The sequence below is a fragment of the Carassius carassius genome, chromosome 7 (assembly GCF_963082965.1).
Source record: "Carassius carassius chromosome 7, fCarCar2.1, whole genome shotgun sequence".
NCBI classification, from domain to species: Eukaryota; Metazoa; Chordata; class Actinopteri; order Cypriniformes; family Cyprinidae; genus Carassius; species Carassius carassius.
The window spans coordinates 17285193-17306849 of record NC_081761.1 but is presented as its reverse complement, the minus strand read 5'-3'; the positions used below and the strand labels follow the sequence as shown (position 1 = coordinate 17306849).

Here is a 21657-nt window from a genome sequence, read left to right as displayed (position 1 = left end):
AACAGCCTTGGAGCAACCTGGAATTAATTATTCTCTCTACCGTTATTGATTGTGTCACTCATCCAGAGTCTGAACTTCCTAGGCTTCCACATTTCACTGTCTGTTTAAAAATATTGAAGTAATTGAATTTTCGGTCTCAGCGACCCCACTCTTATTTAATAACAATTGCTTTTCTTTTTTAGATGAAATCTCTCACCGATGAGTCAACTAACCGGAAAGCCCTTGTCGACTCTCTAAAGAGAAGATTGACAGTTGCCACTGCAGAAAAAAAACAGCATGAGACAACCAGCCAAAAGCTCAAAGAACAGCTTCAGAAAAAGGTTCAAGAGCATGTATTCATCACTCAGTAATTTTTAATGTTCCTTTTTTTTTTTTTTTTTTTTTTTACTGTTGCTTATCCTGCACTGTATTGTGGGTTTCTGTCTTTCTTTCTTTTTTATGATTCACCTACAGTAATTACCATCAGTCTCATTTGATGTTTGGCCCCAATGCCATACTTTTCATTTAATCTTCTGCTATTGATCTGTGGGTTCATTGTTATTTTACTAGATATCTATTATATACATCTGTTATCTATTTGTAATGTAATAATTCATGAAATTGTTAGAAGTTATTTTAAGTGTTTATTTTAGTGAGATTTCTGATTTCTGTTTACACATCCCCAGGAGCAGAGAGTGGCCATCCTCCAGGTGCGCATAAGCGAGCGCGATCAGGCCATGGCTGAGCTGGAGCAGACTGCGTCTAAACAGATGCATGGTTTGGCCGAGCAGAGCTCTCAGGCTCTGGAAACACTGCAGAGAAAGCTCACTCTCACCGAGTCCCAGCTGCACCAGTTCCACACCTTTATTGAGGTATCTGAACATTGAGTTTGTCTTTGTTTTCATTTTAGGCCATTTACACTTGGTGTTTATTTAAGTCTTGATCAATCCAATCAGCTGAAACATATTACTGTTTACACCTGGAAGTAACGCGTCTCAAATATCTCTCCTATGATCACTTGTGATTGAATCAAAAAGTCATTATTTGTGGCTAAATAGATCATATAGGTCAGAGTATGATGAAGGGAAAAAAAAATGAATTGATTTTAAAGAATATGAAAATGTATTTTTTCAAGAAGTTGTGTGTTGAAAAAAGTTGATATCAGGCATTCTGAAGAATTTCATACTTTGCATATTTATATTTACATTATCAGTTATTAAAAAAAAAAAAAGCTTACCAAAACGTAACCAGTAAAAAAAATGTAAATGGCGGTTGATTGACGTGTGAGTAGGTAGCTGCTGATGCCCTGTCAGGACAGACTAGCGTTTACATTGCAAATGCAACAAGGTCATTTGCATTTTTTTTTATCTATGAATGTGGTTTCAGCAAATAGATCACAACACATTTATTTACCACACTCCGCTTGTGATCAGATCACCTGAAACAGAATGTGTAAACGGGGTGTTAGATGCAAGGTATGATCGATACACAGGCCCTAGAGAAAAAAAAATGGATTTGATTCTAAAATTCTTTTGCAAAGATCTGTCATCAAAATCCAGCATGTTTTTGTAGCCTGTGGTTTCGTATAGTCAACATAGTTAACCTGTAGCTGATTCATGCTAGTGTGTTAATGATGGTCCCCGTAGACGGCCCAGCTCTCTGGCCTACATCCCCCTGTCATGGATTGATGAGCTTTGAACATGCCAATCTGTCAGGAAGCTTCAAGGCGGATCTTTTGGGATGATTATAATGCCTTTTGGGGATCCACCGAAGAGCTTTGTTTGAATTATGCAAATGTCTGTGGCCATGAGTAATTGATAGCATGTAGTGTATTATAGTGCAGGTGCAATAGGAATGATTTCATGCATTTAAACTGGAGGAATATTTCAAATTGCATTAAATGCTTGCTGCAGTAATAAAGTCATCTTTAAGACAGCGTGCTAGATTAGTATAACATGAAGTCATTAAGACACCTCATTAAAACAGCCCTATCCAGCGTTTACTTGTGCTGCTGGTAAGCATTTACTTTCCCCATTCAAGTGGTGTTGAGAGTGAAAAATGCCAAATGTCACGAAAGATTTAAGATAAAGTCTAATTTATTTTTTCAGTAATTTCCTTAGCAGTTTATCTTCTAATACAATCCAGCGTGGTTTAATGCAGGTAAGTCATTTAAAGAGGAATTTTTCTCCTCCGCTTCTCTAATCCTTCTCTGCTAAATTGGCACAGTGGCTACGGTGATTGTGGGTAAGAACCCTTCTCCTCTTGGCCCCCATCACACTATCCTGCAGCTCAGCTGGCTCTCGAGAAGCAGCCAGGGTAGCTGTGCAGAGCATGTGATAAATTCACTTAATCTCTTTCCGGATTTTTCTGCGCACTGGGCTTAGGTCAATTGAATCTACCCTTTGACTAGTGAAAGTGAATATCTATTAAGCTTTAAATAAAGTCATATGCACTTTTGACAATTTGTTGATGAGTTGGGCATCCCTCTGTTGAATTTTGAATGTTGCAGGTTTAATAATGTTTATGTAGTGTATGTAAATGTAAAGCAAAAGGGAAGTGAAAGTTCGCATTGACCAATTTATCTAAATTTCACAGGAATTTTCTCATGTTGTGGACCTCTAAAAATGATTATGTAAAGAACTCTTTAAATTTTCACTCGCACGTATTGCGTGTTAATAGTATTGCTGCATAATATTCATTGACATGGCATTTGTAGAACATTTTTCAACCTTAAGACAGATGTATAGTGTGTTTACCCCTGCTCATAGGAGTTCAGGAGAAAATAAGTTAAATACATTTTATATTTAATTATTAACTGTATAACTTAATGACATGATGTTCTTTTCTTTTTTTAATCTGTTGAATAGACCTCTTCATTAATGAACATTTTATTAATTTCTGAATTAAAATTGATTTTAATATTTTAACTGTCCAGATGTCATAAAAAATAATAATAACTTAAAGGATGAAATTCTTATTAGAGAATATAGAAAATTTTTGCATTTAGTAAGAAAATGAAGGTGAAGATGGTCATGTCCAAAAAAAACGCTCATGCTTTTGTAAGTGTTTTGGCAGAGAAGAATACAACTTGACTAGAAATTAAAGCAAACCCCCAACAGTTCCATTGTGAATTGTAATGCTGTTTTTGAAATTTGAGAAAATAACATATTAACTAAAAACCATGCCTTGGAATCAAACACAATGAATTTCTATTTTAAAAAAAGGTACAACTCTCCCTCCAAACTAAAATTGTAAGTTGAAATATAAAACCCATGTATATTGGCATGGATTTTAATTTCCCAGCTGTTGTCTATCGTCATTTTCAAAAAAAATATTTTAGGTGTATTTTATTATTATTATAATTATAGTTTTATTCTGTTATTTTTCTTTCTTTTGTACTATTTGTTCTGGGTGGACAGTGAATAAAAGAAAATTTAAAAGCATATTTTGTGCAATGTACAGTTCTTCTATATATATATATATATATATATATATATATATATATATATATATATATATATATATATAAACTATGCAGTGGAGATGCTTTGTTAAAATATCAGAGAAAAAAGCTGAAATGAACACCCTCATGACTGTATGTCAAGGTCAATGAGTCTCTTAAAATAGCTTTTTTGTTGTTGTTGTTCTTGGCAGCAAACACATTTACGTATCATTGCAGTATGTCAAGTCACCTCTACTTTGAAGTACACCTAATACCCCCCACACCCAAATGAACATAGATTATTGTTATAGAGTTCACAACTGACAGACATTTGCTAGTTAAATTGCTTTAGTTTTTAATGGCATCGATGCACATTCGCAGTGTGTGAACAAGAGGACGCAAGACTAGCCTTTATGTAATCCAATAGCATCCCCTGAAATATAATGAAGATCCATTTGAAGTATTTATGATGAAGGCTTTATGAAACAAATAACAGTGATGGGGAGATGTGGGAAATGGAGCATGCCCCAAAGAACTGCTCTGATCAACCGCGTGTGATTGCTCTCACTTATACTTCTGTGAGTTAAGCAGGACCATGCAGGAATCACACACACACAGACTGTCCATTCCAAGGTCAGGTTTTCACAAGGCTTATGGGGAATGATACAAGAGATTATTGCTACAATCAATAAGCTGAAAATGAAACAAAGGGGAGCTGACTTTATTGACTTTCTCATGTACAGTGGCAGCTTTAACATTTAATTGTCTCTCAGTATTTAGCAACATCTCCCATTTAGCTTTGCCCTCAACGGGCGCAACAAAGAATAAGATCCACCGTTCCCCACTGCCATTTTAAGAGCCTCTCGTCTCCTCATTATTTACACTCTTCTGAGAATGTCTCATATAATATGTGCCATACAAAAAAAATCTAATAAATCAAATGTGTGTTTTTTAAGAGCTTGGCATCTCTGTGCAATTCCTTTCCAAATCAACACGAGAGCCTTCAAAATCTTAGTGCGTCAAAAGTCACGGAGCATTCGGCTCTTCATTCAGGCCGCTCTCAATTCAATAAAAGCATCCCTATCATTGAGTTCTTTAACACACCACATTCATTATATATTTATATCTATTATACCTATATTGTACTATTACAGAAAATGTGTTTATGCTTATGTATTTTTTTCTTTCTATTTTTATTGATAAGGCACTTGCTAATCAATTGGCACAGGATGTGCAGGATATTAAAGCCCGTTTGACGAGGAAGAAAAAGAGTGAAAGAGAAGGAAACAGAATGTCTAAATGCTCACTAGTAAAAGCAGCATCTATCCTCAACATGACAGAAACAGACCTGGTGAACATGCTGGACACAGATGAGGTAAGTATTGTGGATAACAAAACTTACTGTATAGCTACAGAATAACATGGGAATTACAAATGGAAAAATAAATCTCAAACAAACACTCAAGTTGTATTATTATTATTACTGACAATCAAACATTTGTTTGGCATGATAAGTACGTGTGAATATTCTGATTAGAACTGCCAAAATTGTACGTATATTGTGCTTTATTTTTATTTCGTTTATATATATATATATGTGTGTGTGTGTGTGTGTGTGTGTGTGTGTGTATAAATATATATATAATTTCTACATGTATAAGTTAAACCACTTTTGGGTTCATCCAGTGACACCATGGTGCTCTTACACACCCACACAAAAGAAGCTTAAGTTTAGTCTTTGTGGCTTTTAACAGCATTTCCGGCCATGTTTTGTGATTTGCAGTGTGAGGAGGCGTTTGTGGGTCGTGGGCCAGACACGGATTGGGCTGAACATGTACAACACATCCTTCAGCAGCAGGTTTGATTTAATCGGCAATTCATACTTTTTTTTTTCTTCAGTATTCATAATTTTGTTTATGTGGTGCTTTTAGTGTAATTCACCTTTTTCAAACATATCTTGCAGATTTTAAAATGAACATATTAATCTTTTAAGGCCCTTTCACACCATTAAAAAGTGAAACAAATCACAGATGAATGGTCTATTCACTGGTCTATATTTGTCAGACTGAACAGAAAGCAAAATCACGATACAACAGATGGTGCGATGTGTATGCATTTGTCAGCTGAAGAACAGAAGCATGAGTAGCTCAGGACTATAATTTTTTTAAACAATAATCAAAAAACAGATGTAACGTGTAATGTTTAGCTAAAGTAAATAATTTTATCATTAAAGGTCAACAGCAAAAACATTGGTCCATTAATGTTGTCAAAATTTGTGTTATTAAAGATATTATATAGTTATTATAGATTTGCAGAATTTGTTTAGATTTTTAATATACAATTCTAAAAACAAATTGGCAAGTGAGAAGAATGTTGCGGAAATTTACCTCTGTCCAATTTCTTATGTACAATGCAAATATATAAGTGCAAAAATATATGCAAAAATATAAAAATAAATTATTAAACTCAGTTCACACCCAGAACTGTAAGCATTAACTACAATACAATGCATTAATTATTTAAAATGATTTTAATCTTTTCTTCATTTTATTTATTAAAAAGGTAATTCATGCAAAGTCAACAAATAAAATTGTGGTGAAAGAATGTTGGAGTAATTCAATGTGTAATTATATGCAAAAATACAGACAAAAGAATATTGATGGGGAGTTTGAGTAATATTTTATTCAAACCATTGGCTAATTGTACGTTATGCGTGTATTGTAAAGCGAACTGTAAACATTTTATTTAGAGAAATTTTCAAGATTAGGCTTAACGTGTATGGAGTGTGAAGGCTGCTGCTCCATTGTCCAGTTTTTAGTGCATGAGCACCACCAAATGTTCTGATATGTGTATTTGCCGGAACTCCAAAGACATTAACCAGAGCTCAAATCTTTCTGGTTGGTGTGCTTCATCGCTAGTGAAAAAATAAAAAATAAAATCAACACAGTCAACAAAGAAAAAAAAACGTAGCTCCCGGTGTGAAAAGCCTCAATAAGAAACCATTGTTTCCAAATTCAAAATCTTGCTCACGCCAAATATTCATGTTATTCATATTAAGACTGACTGAATTAGCACATGAGTTACTCCAAATTCCAAACTTTAGCTTATTTTCACATGCAGTGATTATTTGTTATGATTAAAATTAAATCTCTTAGCAGTAATATCTAGGAGATCATTAAAGTATTTTTTTGTTTATCCTCCATGTGTGTGTGTGTGTTTGGCTGTCAGCCTCAAAGGTGCATCTAGTATGATTCACAGGCTCTGACGTGTCACTACATTGCTAGTGGCTTTGACCTATGACCTCTGTGACCTGTCTATACCCGGTCTGCACATCTCTGCCTCTCGCCGCTGGACACTTTAGAGGACTCTGAAGACTGCCATCAGGCAGCTCAGTCTCTTTCTCGCCTTCTTTTTCTCTCTCCCTATCTCTTGCTTCCTCTGCTGGGCCGTTAGACCCCGAAGCAGCTTGTTAGTGGTGGGCCAAGTATTGATCTGGCAGGTCTGTAGATGCAGAGAGATTGAGCCAAGCTCCACTAGAGACTCTCCACCAGCAGGCTGCTATTGACACACTCACATACATACACATAGACATACACACAAACAGAGCAGCGGCCCGCAGGAGACTCTTCACAGGCAAGTTGCTATCGACGTTTTCTCGACTCGGCCGACGCAACTGCTCGCTGTATGACAAGACTGAGACCAGGCTGAGTCCCCAAGGAGGTGCACTGACACCAACATGGTGACCCGCGAGTTAGTTTTTCCTTTCTTTCAACATGCTCATCCTGTTTTTTTTATAACCTCCGTCTCCTAACGCGCTCCACAGGGAGGGTGACTCTTCCTCTGACTAGTGATCAAGTGAGTTTATTGGCAGGTGAGCTTTTTTATGTTCTCTTTTCGGGGGGAAGGAAGAAACAGACCACTAGGTCAATGTTGCAATTTGTTTATGTTGTACTTGCATGTTTTGATCACATCCCAAGCTCATTGTAAAAACGCGCCTGTGGCGGCATTGCTGCAAATTGATATTACATTGTGAGTTGCACATTTCATGACACTTTTGAATTGAATATGTCCAGAGAAGGGGCTCTAAAATGTTCAGCTAATATAGAAGAATGTGATTCTGGCAGCATTTAGTTTATGTTGATTCTCGTACGCATCAGTTCAGAAAAGAAATCCCTGGTAAGTGACAATAAAAGGTTAATCCTCAAAACGCAACCGACTTTAACACAGTTGCTGAAACAACCATTTTAGCTTGCTTCTACAAGTCTTTGAGCCCTGTTTCAAGGGAGTCCTACCCGAGCGTTCCTCACTGATAGTGTAATGCTGGACCAGGTGAGCTATGGGGACGTTTACCGTTGTGCGATGAAATGTAAAAATTTCTGTTTGTTTATTTATTGGTTTACAAGTCACGCCCTATGGTAAAGAGCATTTTGAGGTCCTAGTATTGTGTACTATAGCTTAGTATTGTGCAAAAAATAAGCATTAATCAATAGCCTGCCCGTTATCACAGATTATGTAAATATGAATATTAATTGCTGGTCTTTTAATGCCCTCTTGTGTTCATTTTATACGTACAGGTCTTTTTGGTAATTTAGAGTAAAAATGTAGTTAGAGGCATATTTTTTCAATGAGCCTAGGTTGTTTGATCTTTACACGATACTGCAAAACCACTGATGTATGCGAAGTTCCATGGGTGTTATGTGTCAGCACTATGGCCTTTTTTGTGGAAAATCAGGATTGGCAATATGGGGTTTTGTGTGTGTGTGCGAGATACCTAAGCAAGGTCCTTTCTCTCGCCTGTCAGTCTATGTGTATAGCGGGAGCTGTCACTGTCAGCCACTAATGGCGGAACTACTGTGATGACTTCCTATTACTGCTGTGGCCCTGTCAATACCACAGCCATCACTCCAGTGCCACATGTCAACGTAACAAGCTCATGCATGTCAGAATAATGTTGGGACTCGGTGAGCGCATTTTGAAGAGGTGCCTTTCACTCTCATGTCATTTTATCTGCCTGTCTGAGTCGTGCAGGAAAGGAAATCACACAAAAGCTTACGGGCTGTTGCTTCTGATCTGTTGCCTTTGCCACAGAGTGTTTCCGCTTTGCTAGCCTCAGATAACATTAATGAACATATCTCTCTCTCTTTGGATATCTCGCTTTTTATTTCCCCTTTACTTGCCACAACGTGCTCCATGCACCTCTAAACTCATTCCCTTCTCTCTTAATGAGACAACAACACTTCCTCACTTGAGGGTCACAACCTGGGAATAACATCACCAACCTATAAGCATTTAGTCCACAGTGCTCCCTGCGGCTTAACGTGTCAGGCCGTGAACAACCCATTCTATCCTGAGTGTCCACCCGCAAACCCTTATCTAGCCCAGGGACCCTCTTCGCCCAGTAGCAGTAGACATTTAATTGCTTGCGTTTATTTGTGGATTCCTAATTATTGACTAGAGGTAAATTATAACACCACAGCCTTTATGAAGAGATGGAAATAACTGTTAAAGCTAATGACCTGAGCCACCCTGCCTCTAGTCATTTATCAACCACATTCATCTCGGCCCGACAGCACAGAGTCATTTCAGAAGTCATGCCCCCCCCCTCCATTCTCGTATTGATTCATGACCAGCAGAATTTGGATCGGAAATCTGTAATTCCGGCTGTATTATTTCTGTTCCGTTAGGCTTACACCGAGGACACTTACACTGAGATTTTCCACATTATTTGACATATATATGGGCTACATGCTGAAGGAATGTGGCACCAGAGGTGGAAAGAGTACAAAAATATTCTACTCAAGTAAAAGTACCATTACATTAATGAAATTTTACTTAAGTACAGGTAAAAGTACCAGTCTAAAAATCTACTCAAGTAAAAGTAAAAAGTAGCTCATTTAAACTTTACTCAGAGTAAAAATTACTTAGTTACATTTTAACAGTGGGAGGGAGTCAAAATGGGACAGGCCAAGGGTGTCAAACTCAGTTTCTGGAGGGCCACAGTCCTGCACAGTTTAGATATAACCCTAATTAAACACACCTGATCCAGCTAATCTAATCATTTAGGTTTATTTGAAAACTACATGATATGTGTGCTGGAGCAGGGTTAGAACTAAACTCTGCAGGGCTATGGCCCTCCAGGAACTGAGTTTGACACCCCTGGGATAGGTCTATTAATCTCAAACTAGTTGTTTTTAATTAAAGGAATCAGTTATTTAGAATAATAAAACATTTGGGCTGTTACCAGGCAAATCAGTATCAACAAACTCATCTTTTAATGCAGAGGAAATGCAGAAGATTCATTGGAAGTGGCATTTAGATGTATTACACTGTTTAGTGCAGGACAAGAATGCATTTAACCTGCAGTTACCAATGCATGAATAATGTTTTGATATACAAGACATAAAATGTTGAATACTCATTTGAAATGATAAGAAATTAATTATTTAAAAAAATCAAAAGATACTTTAAATGTGAAATTAAAATGGCCAGTATGTGTCAGCAAGTCACTGTTAATAAGTGAGTCATTGCGATTGAACCGAATCATTTAAACGGTTGATTCATTCAGGAACGAAACACTGTCACGTTGCTCAGAGACGCAAAACTGTGCTTTGGTGGCTGTGTTTGGAATTATTTTCTGTTGTAGAAATAGAGCTAAAAAGGCAATATGGTGTCTAAAACGCAAGTTTCTTAATTAACTTGTTTACTGAACTGTTATATATATGTATGTATATATTCATGATGATTTTTGGAGGAAACGATGGCATTCTTTGTGTGATTTTGATTTAATATATGAAATTATGTAATTATGTGAATTTTCTGCCCCTATATCTTCAATTTTGTGATCATTCTAAATGCATTTTAGGAGACTGAATCACACAGTGAAAGAACGCACTATAAATGCGCGCGCACATCATTAAAACAAAAATAGCACACTCACCACGGTCTTTTTAGCTAATTTGTGCAAAACCTCTTGCTAAAATGTCAAAGCTTCATTTTAACCACCAATACAACGATGCAATTATTTAGCTTACCTCTACATTCTTGCGCAGGGTTGATGTTTTGTCGAGATTTTATAAGCTGCTAGTTTGGTCTTCCTAGGCAAGTACAGCTTACACTGCATAATAGAGCATACATATGGCCAGGGGTTCACTTCATTTCCTTCGAGTTAAACTTCAGAATATGACGGGGTTTCGTTTTCAGCGGTGTCTGCACCACTAACGCCTGTTTTGTCCATCTGCATCTTTCTTGTGATTTTAGCGCCAGTTTGCCCTCCTGCCCATTATTTACTGACGTAGTTTCCAGGGAGCGTTTTTTTTTTTCTTTCTTTTTTTTTTTTTTTTTACTCAGTAATTAATGTGTTTCAAAATGTAGCGAAGTACAATACTTCAAACAAAATATACTTAAGTAAAAGTAAAATTACAGATTTAAAAAATTACTTTAAAAAGTATTAGTACACAAAAAAGCTACTCAATTACAGTAACGCGAGTAAATGTAATTCGTTACTTTCCACCTCTGTGTGGCACTATGTAAACTTAATTTAATTGCTGGCAGTGCTGGAGCTCTGCCAATTCCAGTCACTGCAATTAAAGCAGTGACTGGAATTGGCAGAGCTGCAGCCCACAGAAATATTTATGTCAGCTTCTTCTTTTTTATCTTGGAGCCAATACTTAACAGCTTATTTCCCTTGCACAAATTTTCAAGCCCCCATTATTTAACCTTTTTTTTTTTTACTATTCTTTAATTTGTTTAGCATTATCATTTAGAAAACATAAACGTGGTGACTTGACTACACCTCTTCTATGTCAAGAATGTTTTTAATTGCTGAATTAATATTGGTAGGGGGCATCAGTTTTATTTTAGTATGTGTATACATTTATAGTATTTTTAATGCATTGTAGTTTTTCTGTTTTTCATCCTGATATTTACATTGTTGTCTTTCATCTTTATTTCTATTACTGAAATGTATTTGAATAGTTTTTTGCTTTAGTTCTAGATTTAGTTAAATGTTATATCATAATGAAATAAATAGCCTCATTAAAAGAATTTAATATTACAAACTATCACATTGAGTAAAAAAGAAAAAGTCATGTTAATGCAGGTTATACTGTAGGTTGACTTCCCCCCAAAAAACAGATATGCGTGAATGAATAATTAATGATTTTTGTAAATAAATACATTTTAAAAATCATTAAACCATAACATGTATACTTTTTATTTTATGGTTAAACTACTTGACATTTTTAGAGTAATTTTCATTTTCAAACCTGTTTGAAACCAACAATAAAATACAATACAAAGGATACATATCTACAGACTTTTAAACTGGAGATTGTGGAACCTCTTGTTGACTACTGAACATCATTCTCCTTCCACCTAATGACCGTCACTCCCTATGCATTCATCAGTACTGGTGATGTCAAGCACCAGTGAACCCAACATGACAGCGTCGTCAACAGACCACTCTGCTCTGAGCTTGATGCTATTGTTTGATCCTCATTCTGCTCCCTCCCCTCCATCAGTTCCTAATGAGAGAGAAAGGGAACAAAGACTTGGGGAGTGCTCCCTATTTATTCTACAGTGTATTTAGGTCAGATCTACCAGCTCAGGTTGTATAGACCTGACTATGTAAGAAACAAAATTTTAAAAAAGGAGTTTTAATTACAAGTATCTGTAGCCCCAAGTGTCCAATTCCCTTTCATATTGGTCTCCAATGGTTTGAAAGGGAGAATGGAAAGAAAGGCATTGCAGGGTGGGTAATTACTGGCACAGAAGAATAGATTGGTGCTACGCTTGATTTTCTTACCTGATCTCTTGTTTTCCCACATGTGACACATTCATTATCTTCTTATTAAATGCAGATTTTAGTAGGTCTTGGGTGTTTTGGTTGTTGTTTTTATTATTATTATTATTTTATTTTTTTTGTTATTCCCACGTTCAATAATTTTGATTTCAAATTAATTTTGCGAAGATCAAAGATCAGACAGCTTTATATTCTTCCGTGACCATAGAACGCCATACTTTTTTATTTATTTAATTTTTTTATTAATCATCCACACTTCATGGTGGTCTAGATGGGGGAGAATTTATCAAGGTGTATGGAAGTGGCTTCAGAAAAGCTGTTTGCCAACAGATTTTAGCATCTCTATCGCACAGGAAGCAACAGTGCTTTTTTATTTTATAGTGCCAGATATTTGACTCAAACTGCAGTGTCACTTTGCGTAGATTTCCAGAAACATCTCGCTGACTGTACGCAAATCTCCTCCTGGCTCGTGCATAAATTGTCCTCACGAAAGCTTCTCTTAAGACTGATAACAAAAGAGGCCTGATCAGTCCATTTAGAGAGAGTATCCGTGGGTGTGGGTGTGGGTGTGTGTCTTTGCGGGATGAAGCTCAGAGAGTCTTGTGACTGTGCCTGTAGCTTCGCCCCAGGCACCTTCACATTCTATGAAACCAGCGTCACTTAATTGGACTATAAAACACCTTCATATTGTTGCAAGGTTTTTTTTTTTTTCTTTTCACTTCTCCTCAGGCCAGGCCAGTCAATTCCAAATCAACTCCTGGGAGTGTTAATGAAAACGCAGGCCAAAAGAGAGCTTTGTTGAATAGTGAACAGCTCACCAGGGCTGTCTAAGGGGAGGAGATTACCTGCTAAAGCAGCTGTTACATGATAATGACGGAGTCTGCCGTCCCCGCGGGCCTGTTTGAGTGAGCACAGCCAAGATGTGACTAAGGCCTCCCAGGCTAGCGTGGCATCAGATGCTGTAGCATTTCTGCAATGTGCAATAAAATGGCACATTTTTAAGAGTAATTAAATAATATTGCATTCCTGTGCCATAACCCCTGCAACCATTTTCTCTGTAGTTGAAGTTTAGCACTGCTCAAGCGAGCTTTTGATGAAGTCAGCACGGAGACTGGCTTCTACTTCAGTCTACCTGCCCCAGGGAAAAACCCAGCTCCCTCTCTCCCTAATGAGACGCACACTTTTCTCCCTCTGACTTTCTTTCCTCTTCATTTGCGATGCATCTCTCTTGCACTTGCGTTTACACCTCTCTCTTTTCAGCCTGACACACAGGCTTGTGCCGGAGTTAAAACCATTTATTTTTCTGTGCAAAGTCGCTCAATGAAGAATATAAAAAATGCATGTTACTGTGTGTCTTTTAGAAAAGTTTAATTCAATATTTATGGATGATGCAGGCCTTTGATCCCCAATGCTAATTACCACAGAGTCCTTGAGAAGGTTTTGGGGGGAAGAAGAAAGATAAAGTCAGAGTAAAGGTTAGCACAGCCTCCGTGCTGGCTGTAGCGTAGAACAGACACAGAGATTGCGGGTTTAGCATCCCTTCCTCATTCCTTGCTTCGCTAGGAGTGGTGGCAGGCCGTGAGTGGCGTTGCAGCAAATCAAACCTTAATACAATCCCATTTACTGTTTGAGGAAATGTGTTTCAGATTTTCACAAAATAAGAAAAGCCTTTGTGACCTGTTCCTTGAATTTGTTCCTTGTCATAATTAATCAGAGTGAAGTCTTGAGTTCCATCACAGGTTCGAGTCGTCATCAAAGCCAAAGACATCCCCTAGAAGCTGTCTTGTGTCAAAAAAGGCAAAGGAAAAAAAACCTCTTTTCTTTTTGACAGCTTTTCTTTTCTTTGCCCCTCTCTCTCTCTCCCTAGATCCCCTCTGCAGGCCTGCTGATGGACGCCATGCTGGTGAAGATGAAGGAGGGCAAAGTGCTGACAGAGGAACTGGCTGCACTTACAGCTGCAGTCAGCAAAAACGCCTGACCGGAGGAAAAAAAAGACAGAGAGGGAGCAAGAGACTAATACTTCTGTAAGATGGAGTGTGCCCTGCATGGCAGCGGAAGCCCCTTGTCTACACAGTACTCCACCCATTTTCTACTCTAACCCTCTTGTAGTCCTGTGCCTCACACAACAAACTCGTGGAAAAATGATACACCTTAAAATTATTTTTATGAAAGGCCTTTAAAAAACATTGACTGGTTGGTAGTTAAAAGATACAGTAATCGAAAAGTATTTTATCTTAATTTTACAGATCGCAAAGAAACTGAGTACCAAATGTTGGAAAGATTACTATTTCTTTATTTGATCTAATGTTTTACTTGTATGTAAATGATTGTGGAATAGTTTTTTCTTGCACATATTTTAAACATTAGCATGTCAGTGTAAATTCACACCTCTGTTTATGTTGCCACAACAAACGTCAATCAAAATCAAGGCTGAAGTTACATTGCCAACATTTTGCAAGAATATCATATTTAAACAATTAAATAAATTCTGGTCACATCATCCTGTTTGTCTCTTTCTTGTGTGATTGTATGGTCATATTTTTTAGTTTTTAGCTATTTTAGCTAATTAGTTTTTTTTATGCATCCTTGTTTTCAATTATCAATAATATTGCACAATTTTAAATAATATATAAACTTGATGCAGATAGTGTGTATTATTTAGAAGTTATGTTTTGTGACTGAATGAGTTGTGAAGCAACCACAAACATTTTATGAGAATGCACTTGATGAAGAAGTTTATATGAACAAAAATATAGGACTAAAATCTTTGCATTAATTTGCTTTTATGCAATATGTTCATCACCGTAACTGAGACCAGACCATTTTTCCTATATTTTAGTAATTCGGTTCACATTTGAACACTGCATTTTCTGGTTTCATATTTGTAGATGGAGATAATGAATATGTAAAAAATATACAGTTTTATGGTGCCTTAGAGGTGGTGTCAATACCGTTATACATAAATTATACATAAATTTCAGTTGCACCAATAACGATGTGTAATTCATACATATATATATATATATATATATATATATAGCATAAATCTTAAGACACATTTTTATGTTGGTTTTGATTCATTAAAAATCTGGCAGAACTTGTGTAGTAAGAAACCATCCTTATATTTTAGATTATACATAATTTAACTTTCTTCATTATTCACTCTTCCCCTTTGCATACAATTAGAAACCTTGTAAAGCCATCCGTTCAAAAATTAACCATAAGAATTCTACGTTTTATCTAATCATTTCTATGCTAATGATGTCGTTTGCATTTATCTTTTTGTAATGAAGGATTAGCTCAAGACTGTCCTAAGCATCTCAGGGACCAATTTATCTGCCACCCTGGATCAGGGGGCCCTTGTGGTTAATTACCATTCGTTAATGTAGTTTGAATGCTTTCTTCTTCAAATACTCGAGAGCATACTATTGTAAATATTTGTCCCATATAAATGTGCTGGTTTCTAGTCACTGTCCTCAAGCATAATGTGTCTAATGACAAATATTAATAACTTACAGCTGGGAAAACTACAGAGAGGACCGGCGTGCGCAGGAATAGCTGTGCGCAAATTAGCACGAACTTGATGTCTCCTGCCTTAATGCATACTTGCATAGTCAACATGTTTGCGTACCCGCTCCATCCGCCTGACGCAGCCGCTATTTCTGTGACATTCAAATGCACAGAGCTCCCTGAGGTTTAATTAACATGGCCTTCCTGAGCCACCCACTGAAAATTAAAACATAAAGAAACAATCAACCCAACATCTGGAATCAAAACTTTTTTGAAAGAAAGAATGAAACATTTCCCTCTATGTTTCATTGCCGTGTCTTTTTGTGAACGTCTCATTAAGAAATGCACCTTGGGGGACTGACTGATCAGGACTTCTAAATGCTAAGATTTTCCCTTTCCTCCATCCCTTTGTTCCTCTTATCATTTTATCTCTCTCTCACACACACATATTCATTTACTCTTTTTTTCTTTCACCCTTAATCTCTCCTTCTTTTTGATAGTCTTGGCAGGTTCCTCTGAGAGCGGGGGTTCACCTCCCGCTGTGGGTAGCTTAGTGCCACAGGGGCTGTTGGGAGTGATGATGAGGGGCTGCTGGAGCACCAACCCGTGAACTTCCCCCCTCCCCTTTTCCAAAATCAATAACGGAGACTACTGAGGTCTCCTGCAGCATTACTGGAACAGGTCCATCACAGGTCATACCTGAATCAGTGCTCTGATGAAATGACTGAGAGGTCAAATTTGACAACTGAGGCTAAACATGTTCACATTCGTCTGTTTGAAGTGCATCTGGGTGACAGGAATATATTTATTCCATCAATTAATATGTAAGACAACACATCTTGCTGAGCTTCATGAACAAAGTAGAAGGTGTAGCTCAACCTAGATCAATAATTTATTTCTGCTCATGCCAGATATGGAAGTTACTTGAAATGGCACATCACTGGTGCTTCTCAAATTCCTGTCTTGCTTTGATGTATGCAATTAACTGTATAGAGCTAGTTTTTATTTTGTTCTCCTGTGTCATGTCTCAACAACTACTCACACTTATCTCAGTGATTAGGACATATTTCGAGAGGCTGGTTGTGACACACAGGACTGAACCACAGTGGTCCAGATAAACTGCATTCCCAATCATCGTGGTTCATTGTCACTATGAATTATATATAAGAATGTTGTTCATGAACTGTAGGTTAGTGTTTGACAATATCCCACAGATCAGACTAGAGGTCTGCGCGGGACTGTTTTTTAAGTCCCGCTCCCGCTGGGGTTATATCCCGCACCCACCCGTTCCCGCTATATATACACTATTTGTTCACCCGCTGTCTGCTTAGAATAATTTTCTTCCCGACCCGACCATCCCGCTTAATATAGATCTCCCAGAATTTCACATGTACATTTTCACAGAGAAAATCAAAATGTAGTCTGCACAAACATTTTTTTATTATTATTTTATTCGCCTTGTCAATATACAAAATTTAACATTTTGCTGCAGACAGTAGGGGAAAAAATGTTGCAGCGAAAAAAAAATTAAGTGTAGGCTATTATTTTTATTCGTATTATCAAAATTCGTAACATTTTGCTGTCAACACAGAAAAAAGTGTCAGAGAAAGAAAGAACATATGACGTCATTAAGCAAAATATGTAGGCCTTAACCGAACAATATGTAGGCCTTAACCTTCTCATCCCTGAGAAGAATGTGCTGACATACGTCTCTCCAACAAAATATATAAATTCAACAATAACTAAAAAAAAAAATTAACAACTCAAAATTGTAGGCAAAATATGTAGGCCTTCCATCGCGAACAATTTAAGAAAAGAATATGCCGACATCGATTTCAACGTCTCCCCTACAAACGAAATAAATTCAACAATAACTAATAATAAATTAACATCTCAAAATTGTAGGCAATATGAAATGAACGAAAGCCGTACTTACTTGGAAAAATCTGCTTTTTCCAGTCTATTTTAAATATCCATGCAAGAAAAGAATGTCATTGACTGATGACGGTTTCAATACCGAACGTCTTTCTTCCAAAATCCGACCGCAAAGGCTGAATGCTCTCTCGGAAGGTGCACTCGTGGCCGGGATGCAGAGGACATATCTCGCAAGGTTGCTCAGAGCAGGAAACTGGGACTGATGTGAATCCCACCACTGCAAAACTTTTTGTTGACTTGATAATTCAAGTCTCATGGTCATGTACTCCTGAATCTGAATATCTAGTGATTTCGATCCAACTGATTCTTCATTGTCCTCCCAATCAGAAAATTTTGAGAGAACAGTAGGCCTTTTGGCAGGTGTTGGCTCAACATCCTCCTCACCATGGGTATCAAACTTTAAATCTTCTATTATCTCCTTGGCACCCTGTATCACCTCCTGACGCCCTCTTTCATCCAACATTTTCAAACTTCGCAGATTTGGCGTAAGAAAGGTTGCTATTCTATAAAGCATGTGAACTGAATTTGGCAAAGTGGTGTCTGTTGACAGTAGTTCTTTCAGCCGTTTCACACAGACTGTTGCGATTTCAGAGAGCAGAGGGTCTTTTGTGGCTGATGTACAGTGCTCAATTAATCGCACAGACCACGGAAGAACTAGTGAGGCACTTGGAGTTGTGTTGTCGGTTTCCAAGTCGTCAGTTGCCTCTTTAAAGGGTTTTAGGAATGATACTAGTAACTTGAGCGTGCTGGCGTTGATGCGTAAGATCTTGTCATGATTTTTGCTCTCAGTCAGCACAGATGCGATGTCTTCGTACTGTTCCAAAACGGAATTCAGCATGTCAAAATTTGAGTTCCACCGTGTCTCTACGGATTGTTTCAGTGACATTTTTAGCTTGGCCTGCTGTCCTGAGTGTTTGAAAAATGTGACCAAATTTTTAACATCAGTTAGAAGCCCAGCGATCTCTGGAGACATTTCCATTACGGCAGGACCAAACGCACTGGACAGAGTCACGTTTAGTATGTGCGCTGTCCAGTTTAGTCTCGTGTATCCTCGTAAGGCACTGATCATGTTAGCTCCACGATCTGTCACAAAAACTATCTTTCTGCCCCTCACTGACATTAAACTTTCCAATTTTTGCTGCTGTGTCGACCAAATGTTGGGCCAGCTGATTAAAACCTTTTCCAGACACAGTATCATACGGTCGAATGTCTTGGCAAACAAAGTCAACACATTTTTCTGCCGTTTACCGGGTGGTCGATAAGATTAAGATTAGGTAAAGCGAAGATATGCTGTTCTGAAAGAACGTCGGCGTCGGGAACGTGATATTGAATGACCGACCGCTCCCGTTCAAATTACACCAGAGTTACCGACCGCTGCCGTTTTTTAGTCGGATATTTAATCCCGCGGCGCAAAATATCTGGTCGGGTCCCGCGGATCCCGCGGGACAGCCGCGGGAATGCAGACCTCTAGATCAGACGTACAGTCTGATCAATAGGTTGTTTACAATTGAATCTAATTGTTTCTAATTATCACAACCTATTTTTTTCACAGTCAGTTTTTGTATTTATTTATTTGTTTGTTTGTGAAAATAAATGTATGTTTCTTTGGCCAAATGATCTGTACCAAGGTAAACAAAAGTATAACCCAATTAGCAGATTGTATGTCTATCACTTTACATTTTTATTCATGCACAACTAACAGTGTTGGGTAGTAACCAATTACATGTAGCCTAATCTGGATTATGTAACCAGATTCTGGATTATATCATTTAAAATTAAGTAAAAAATTGTAGTAATTAGTTTAATTGTAAAGTAATTAGATTGAATTACATTAGTTTGATTTAGATTGAAAGGCCACACATCATTTGACCACTGGATTTACAAAAAGTGTTTTCTTAACATTTTAACACTGCATTAACTATTGATGAACATTGATCACTTAGTAAATTGTTCAACCAAGTATTTCTTGGTTAAATAACCCACTGTCTAAAGGAAGGCTAATTCATGTTATTTCTTATTCACTTGTAATGCAAGGATTCTTAAACTTTTTGTTGTTGTTGTCAGCCAAACCTCTACATTTACTTCTAGAGATTTTAAGATAATAATTTAATAATAAGACATTTGCATTTACTGTACTGTTCTCTGACATTGGTTAATGATCACAACATGCAGGTAAACAAATAAAATGTTGATGCTTTTTTCAGTAAGCTGTTGTTGTTGTTGTTTGTTTTTTGATCGTTGTTATTTTTAAATTATTTATTTAATTTTACATTTGTATTATTTCATTAAGTATTAGATTTTTATTAAACTTGCACGTTCCGGTTTGCCAAAACCTTGGTGTAATGGATGTTTCTGCACTTCATGCTATAATCAACAAATGTAATGTATTTTCTTTTTCTTTGTATTTAAAAGAAATGATGTTATGTTAAGGTAAGAATCTAAAAGTAATTTAAAAAGTAGCCTGATTATATGATGTGTAATGTGATGGATTATTTTTGCAAGTAAGGAATCAGTGACATACTACAATAATCCACCCAGCACTGACAATTAAATATGCCATCTACCTTATCTAAGATCTATCATTTAAGAATAAAAAACTATTCTGGTCAGTGCAGAGCCTTTTGGTAAATCAGTGACTGGTCTTAATAAAATCTATTAATGTACCCAATAAATTTGGTATGATAAATTTAACCAAACCCAACGAAAATAATGTAAAATTGCAATTCTGATTGAGTGTCTTTATATCTACCAGCTAAAACCCCAGTCTATGGACACACAACCCCCTAAAGATCCATTTAAAATAAGCGTCCTGGAACTCCCAACTAAGTGCCATTCATTCTTCTTTGAAATGTTTGCCTGGAAATGCACTTACATTATTTATACACAAGAGGGGGCGATTGTGAAAGCTTGGACTAACCTACTAAGCACATTCTCACATAATCTCATAAATGGATGTTCACAAGCATTATACATTGTAATCGTTTAGTAAATAACAAAAATAATAATAAAAATTGGTTTAACAACAAATGCAAACGTGGTTTATTAATACCAGGAAGTCAAACACTTGTCATGGCCTCCCTATCACCAGATATAAACATCATTAAACATTTGCTGGAATCGATATTTAATCGTTTTTCATAGACACAGAAAAAAAATGTTTGTCAAATTTTCCAGTTAAAATTTCATGAAAACAAGTAAAGAAAAAAAATTACGAGGCAACACTTATTTTTTGAGGAAAGCATATTTAATATGAGTGTATTTTGTTCTAACTGCACTGGTAGATTTTTTCACTTGTTTTAAACAAAAATTTTTAAAAAATGTAAGACTGGGGTGATGTGCAATGGCTGGTGAGTTAATGTCCCTTTCAAGTATACCGTGTCTGAGCTACTAATGTCAATGGAATTACAAAAATAAAGCATATTTTCAAACAACCATTGTAAACGGCCCTTATACTCATCATGTCCTTACAATCATTCTTATCTCTAAAATACCTTACTATTTTATCTAGGGATTGACAGCTAACATGTGGCAAAAACTTGAGTTTAGCTTACCTGTCAAAAAGAAACTTTAGGATGTCTACTGAAACTCAAATCTTAAAAGCACCACCAGCATTTACTTTTACCTTTTTGTGTCTGTGTAGTTTTGTAAGCCTTCTAATTTCGGCTTGCACTTCTGTAACCAAACCTATAAACTGATAACTGGAGTGTTTTGATAGGAGGCATAATGTTTACAATTTGGGGGGAAATAAACCCATGAATGTTAGTCAATAAACCATCTATTGGCTTAAGGGAATGTATTTTGACAAAAAAAAAAAAAAATCGTACAGACTTCACCTTTAAATAATAGGTCAAAATCAAAATGCATTTGGAGACCCTTTCTGTCATCAGCACTGCAGCTTTACAATTGGATAATATTCTGTGGCATCTCACATTTTTAACAGCAAAGACACATCTGTCACCCAGAAGTAAAAAAAAAATGTTGTCAAATTAAA

The 21657-nt window shown here is 36.8% G+C and overlaps 1 protein-coding gene across 4 annotated transcripts in view; it reads left to right on the top strand.

The window, feature by feature from the left end:
• cntln (centlein, centrosomal protein) overlaps positions 1–14721 on the top strand; it is a 158457-nt gene extending 143736 nt beyond the window's left edge. For 3 of the 4 annotated variants that reach the window (XM_059554072.1, XM_059554074.1, XM_059554071.1), the window contains 5 exons: positions 183–320; positions 666–851; positions 4626–4796; positions 5205–5279; positions 14089–14721. In XM_059554072.1, the coding sequence (XP_059410055.1) occupies positions 183–320; positions 666–851; positions 4626–4796; positions 5205–5279; positions 14089–14199 (681 nt within the window). In that variant the 3' untranslated portion in view covers positions 14200–14721. The remainder of the gene's footprint in view (positions 1–182; positions 321–665; positions 852–4625; positions 4797–5204; positions 5280–14088) is intronic. The other variant, XM_059554073.1, reaches the window with a different exon arrangement.
• Positions 14722–21657: the final 6936 nt, after the last annotated feature.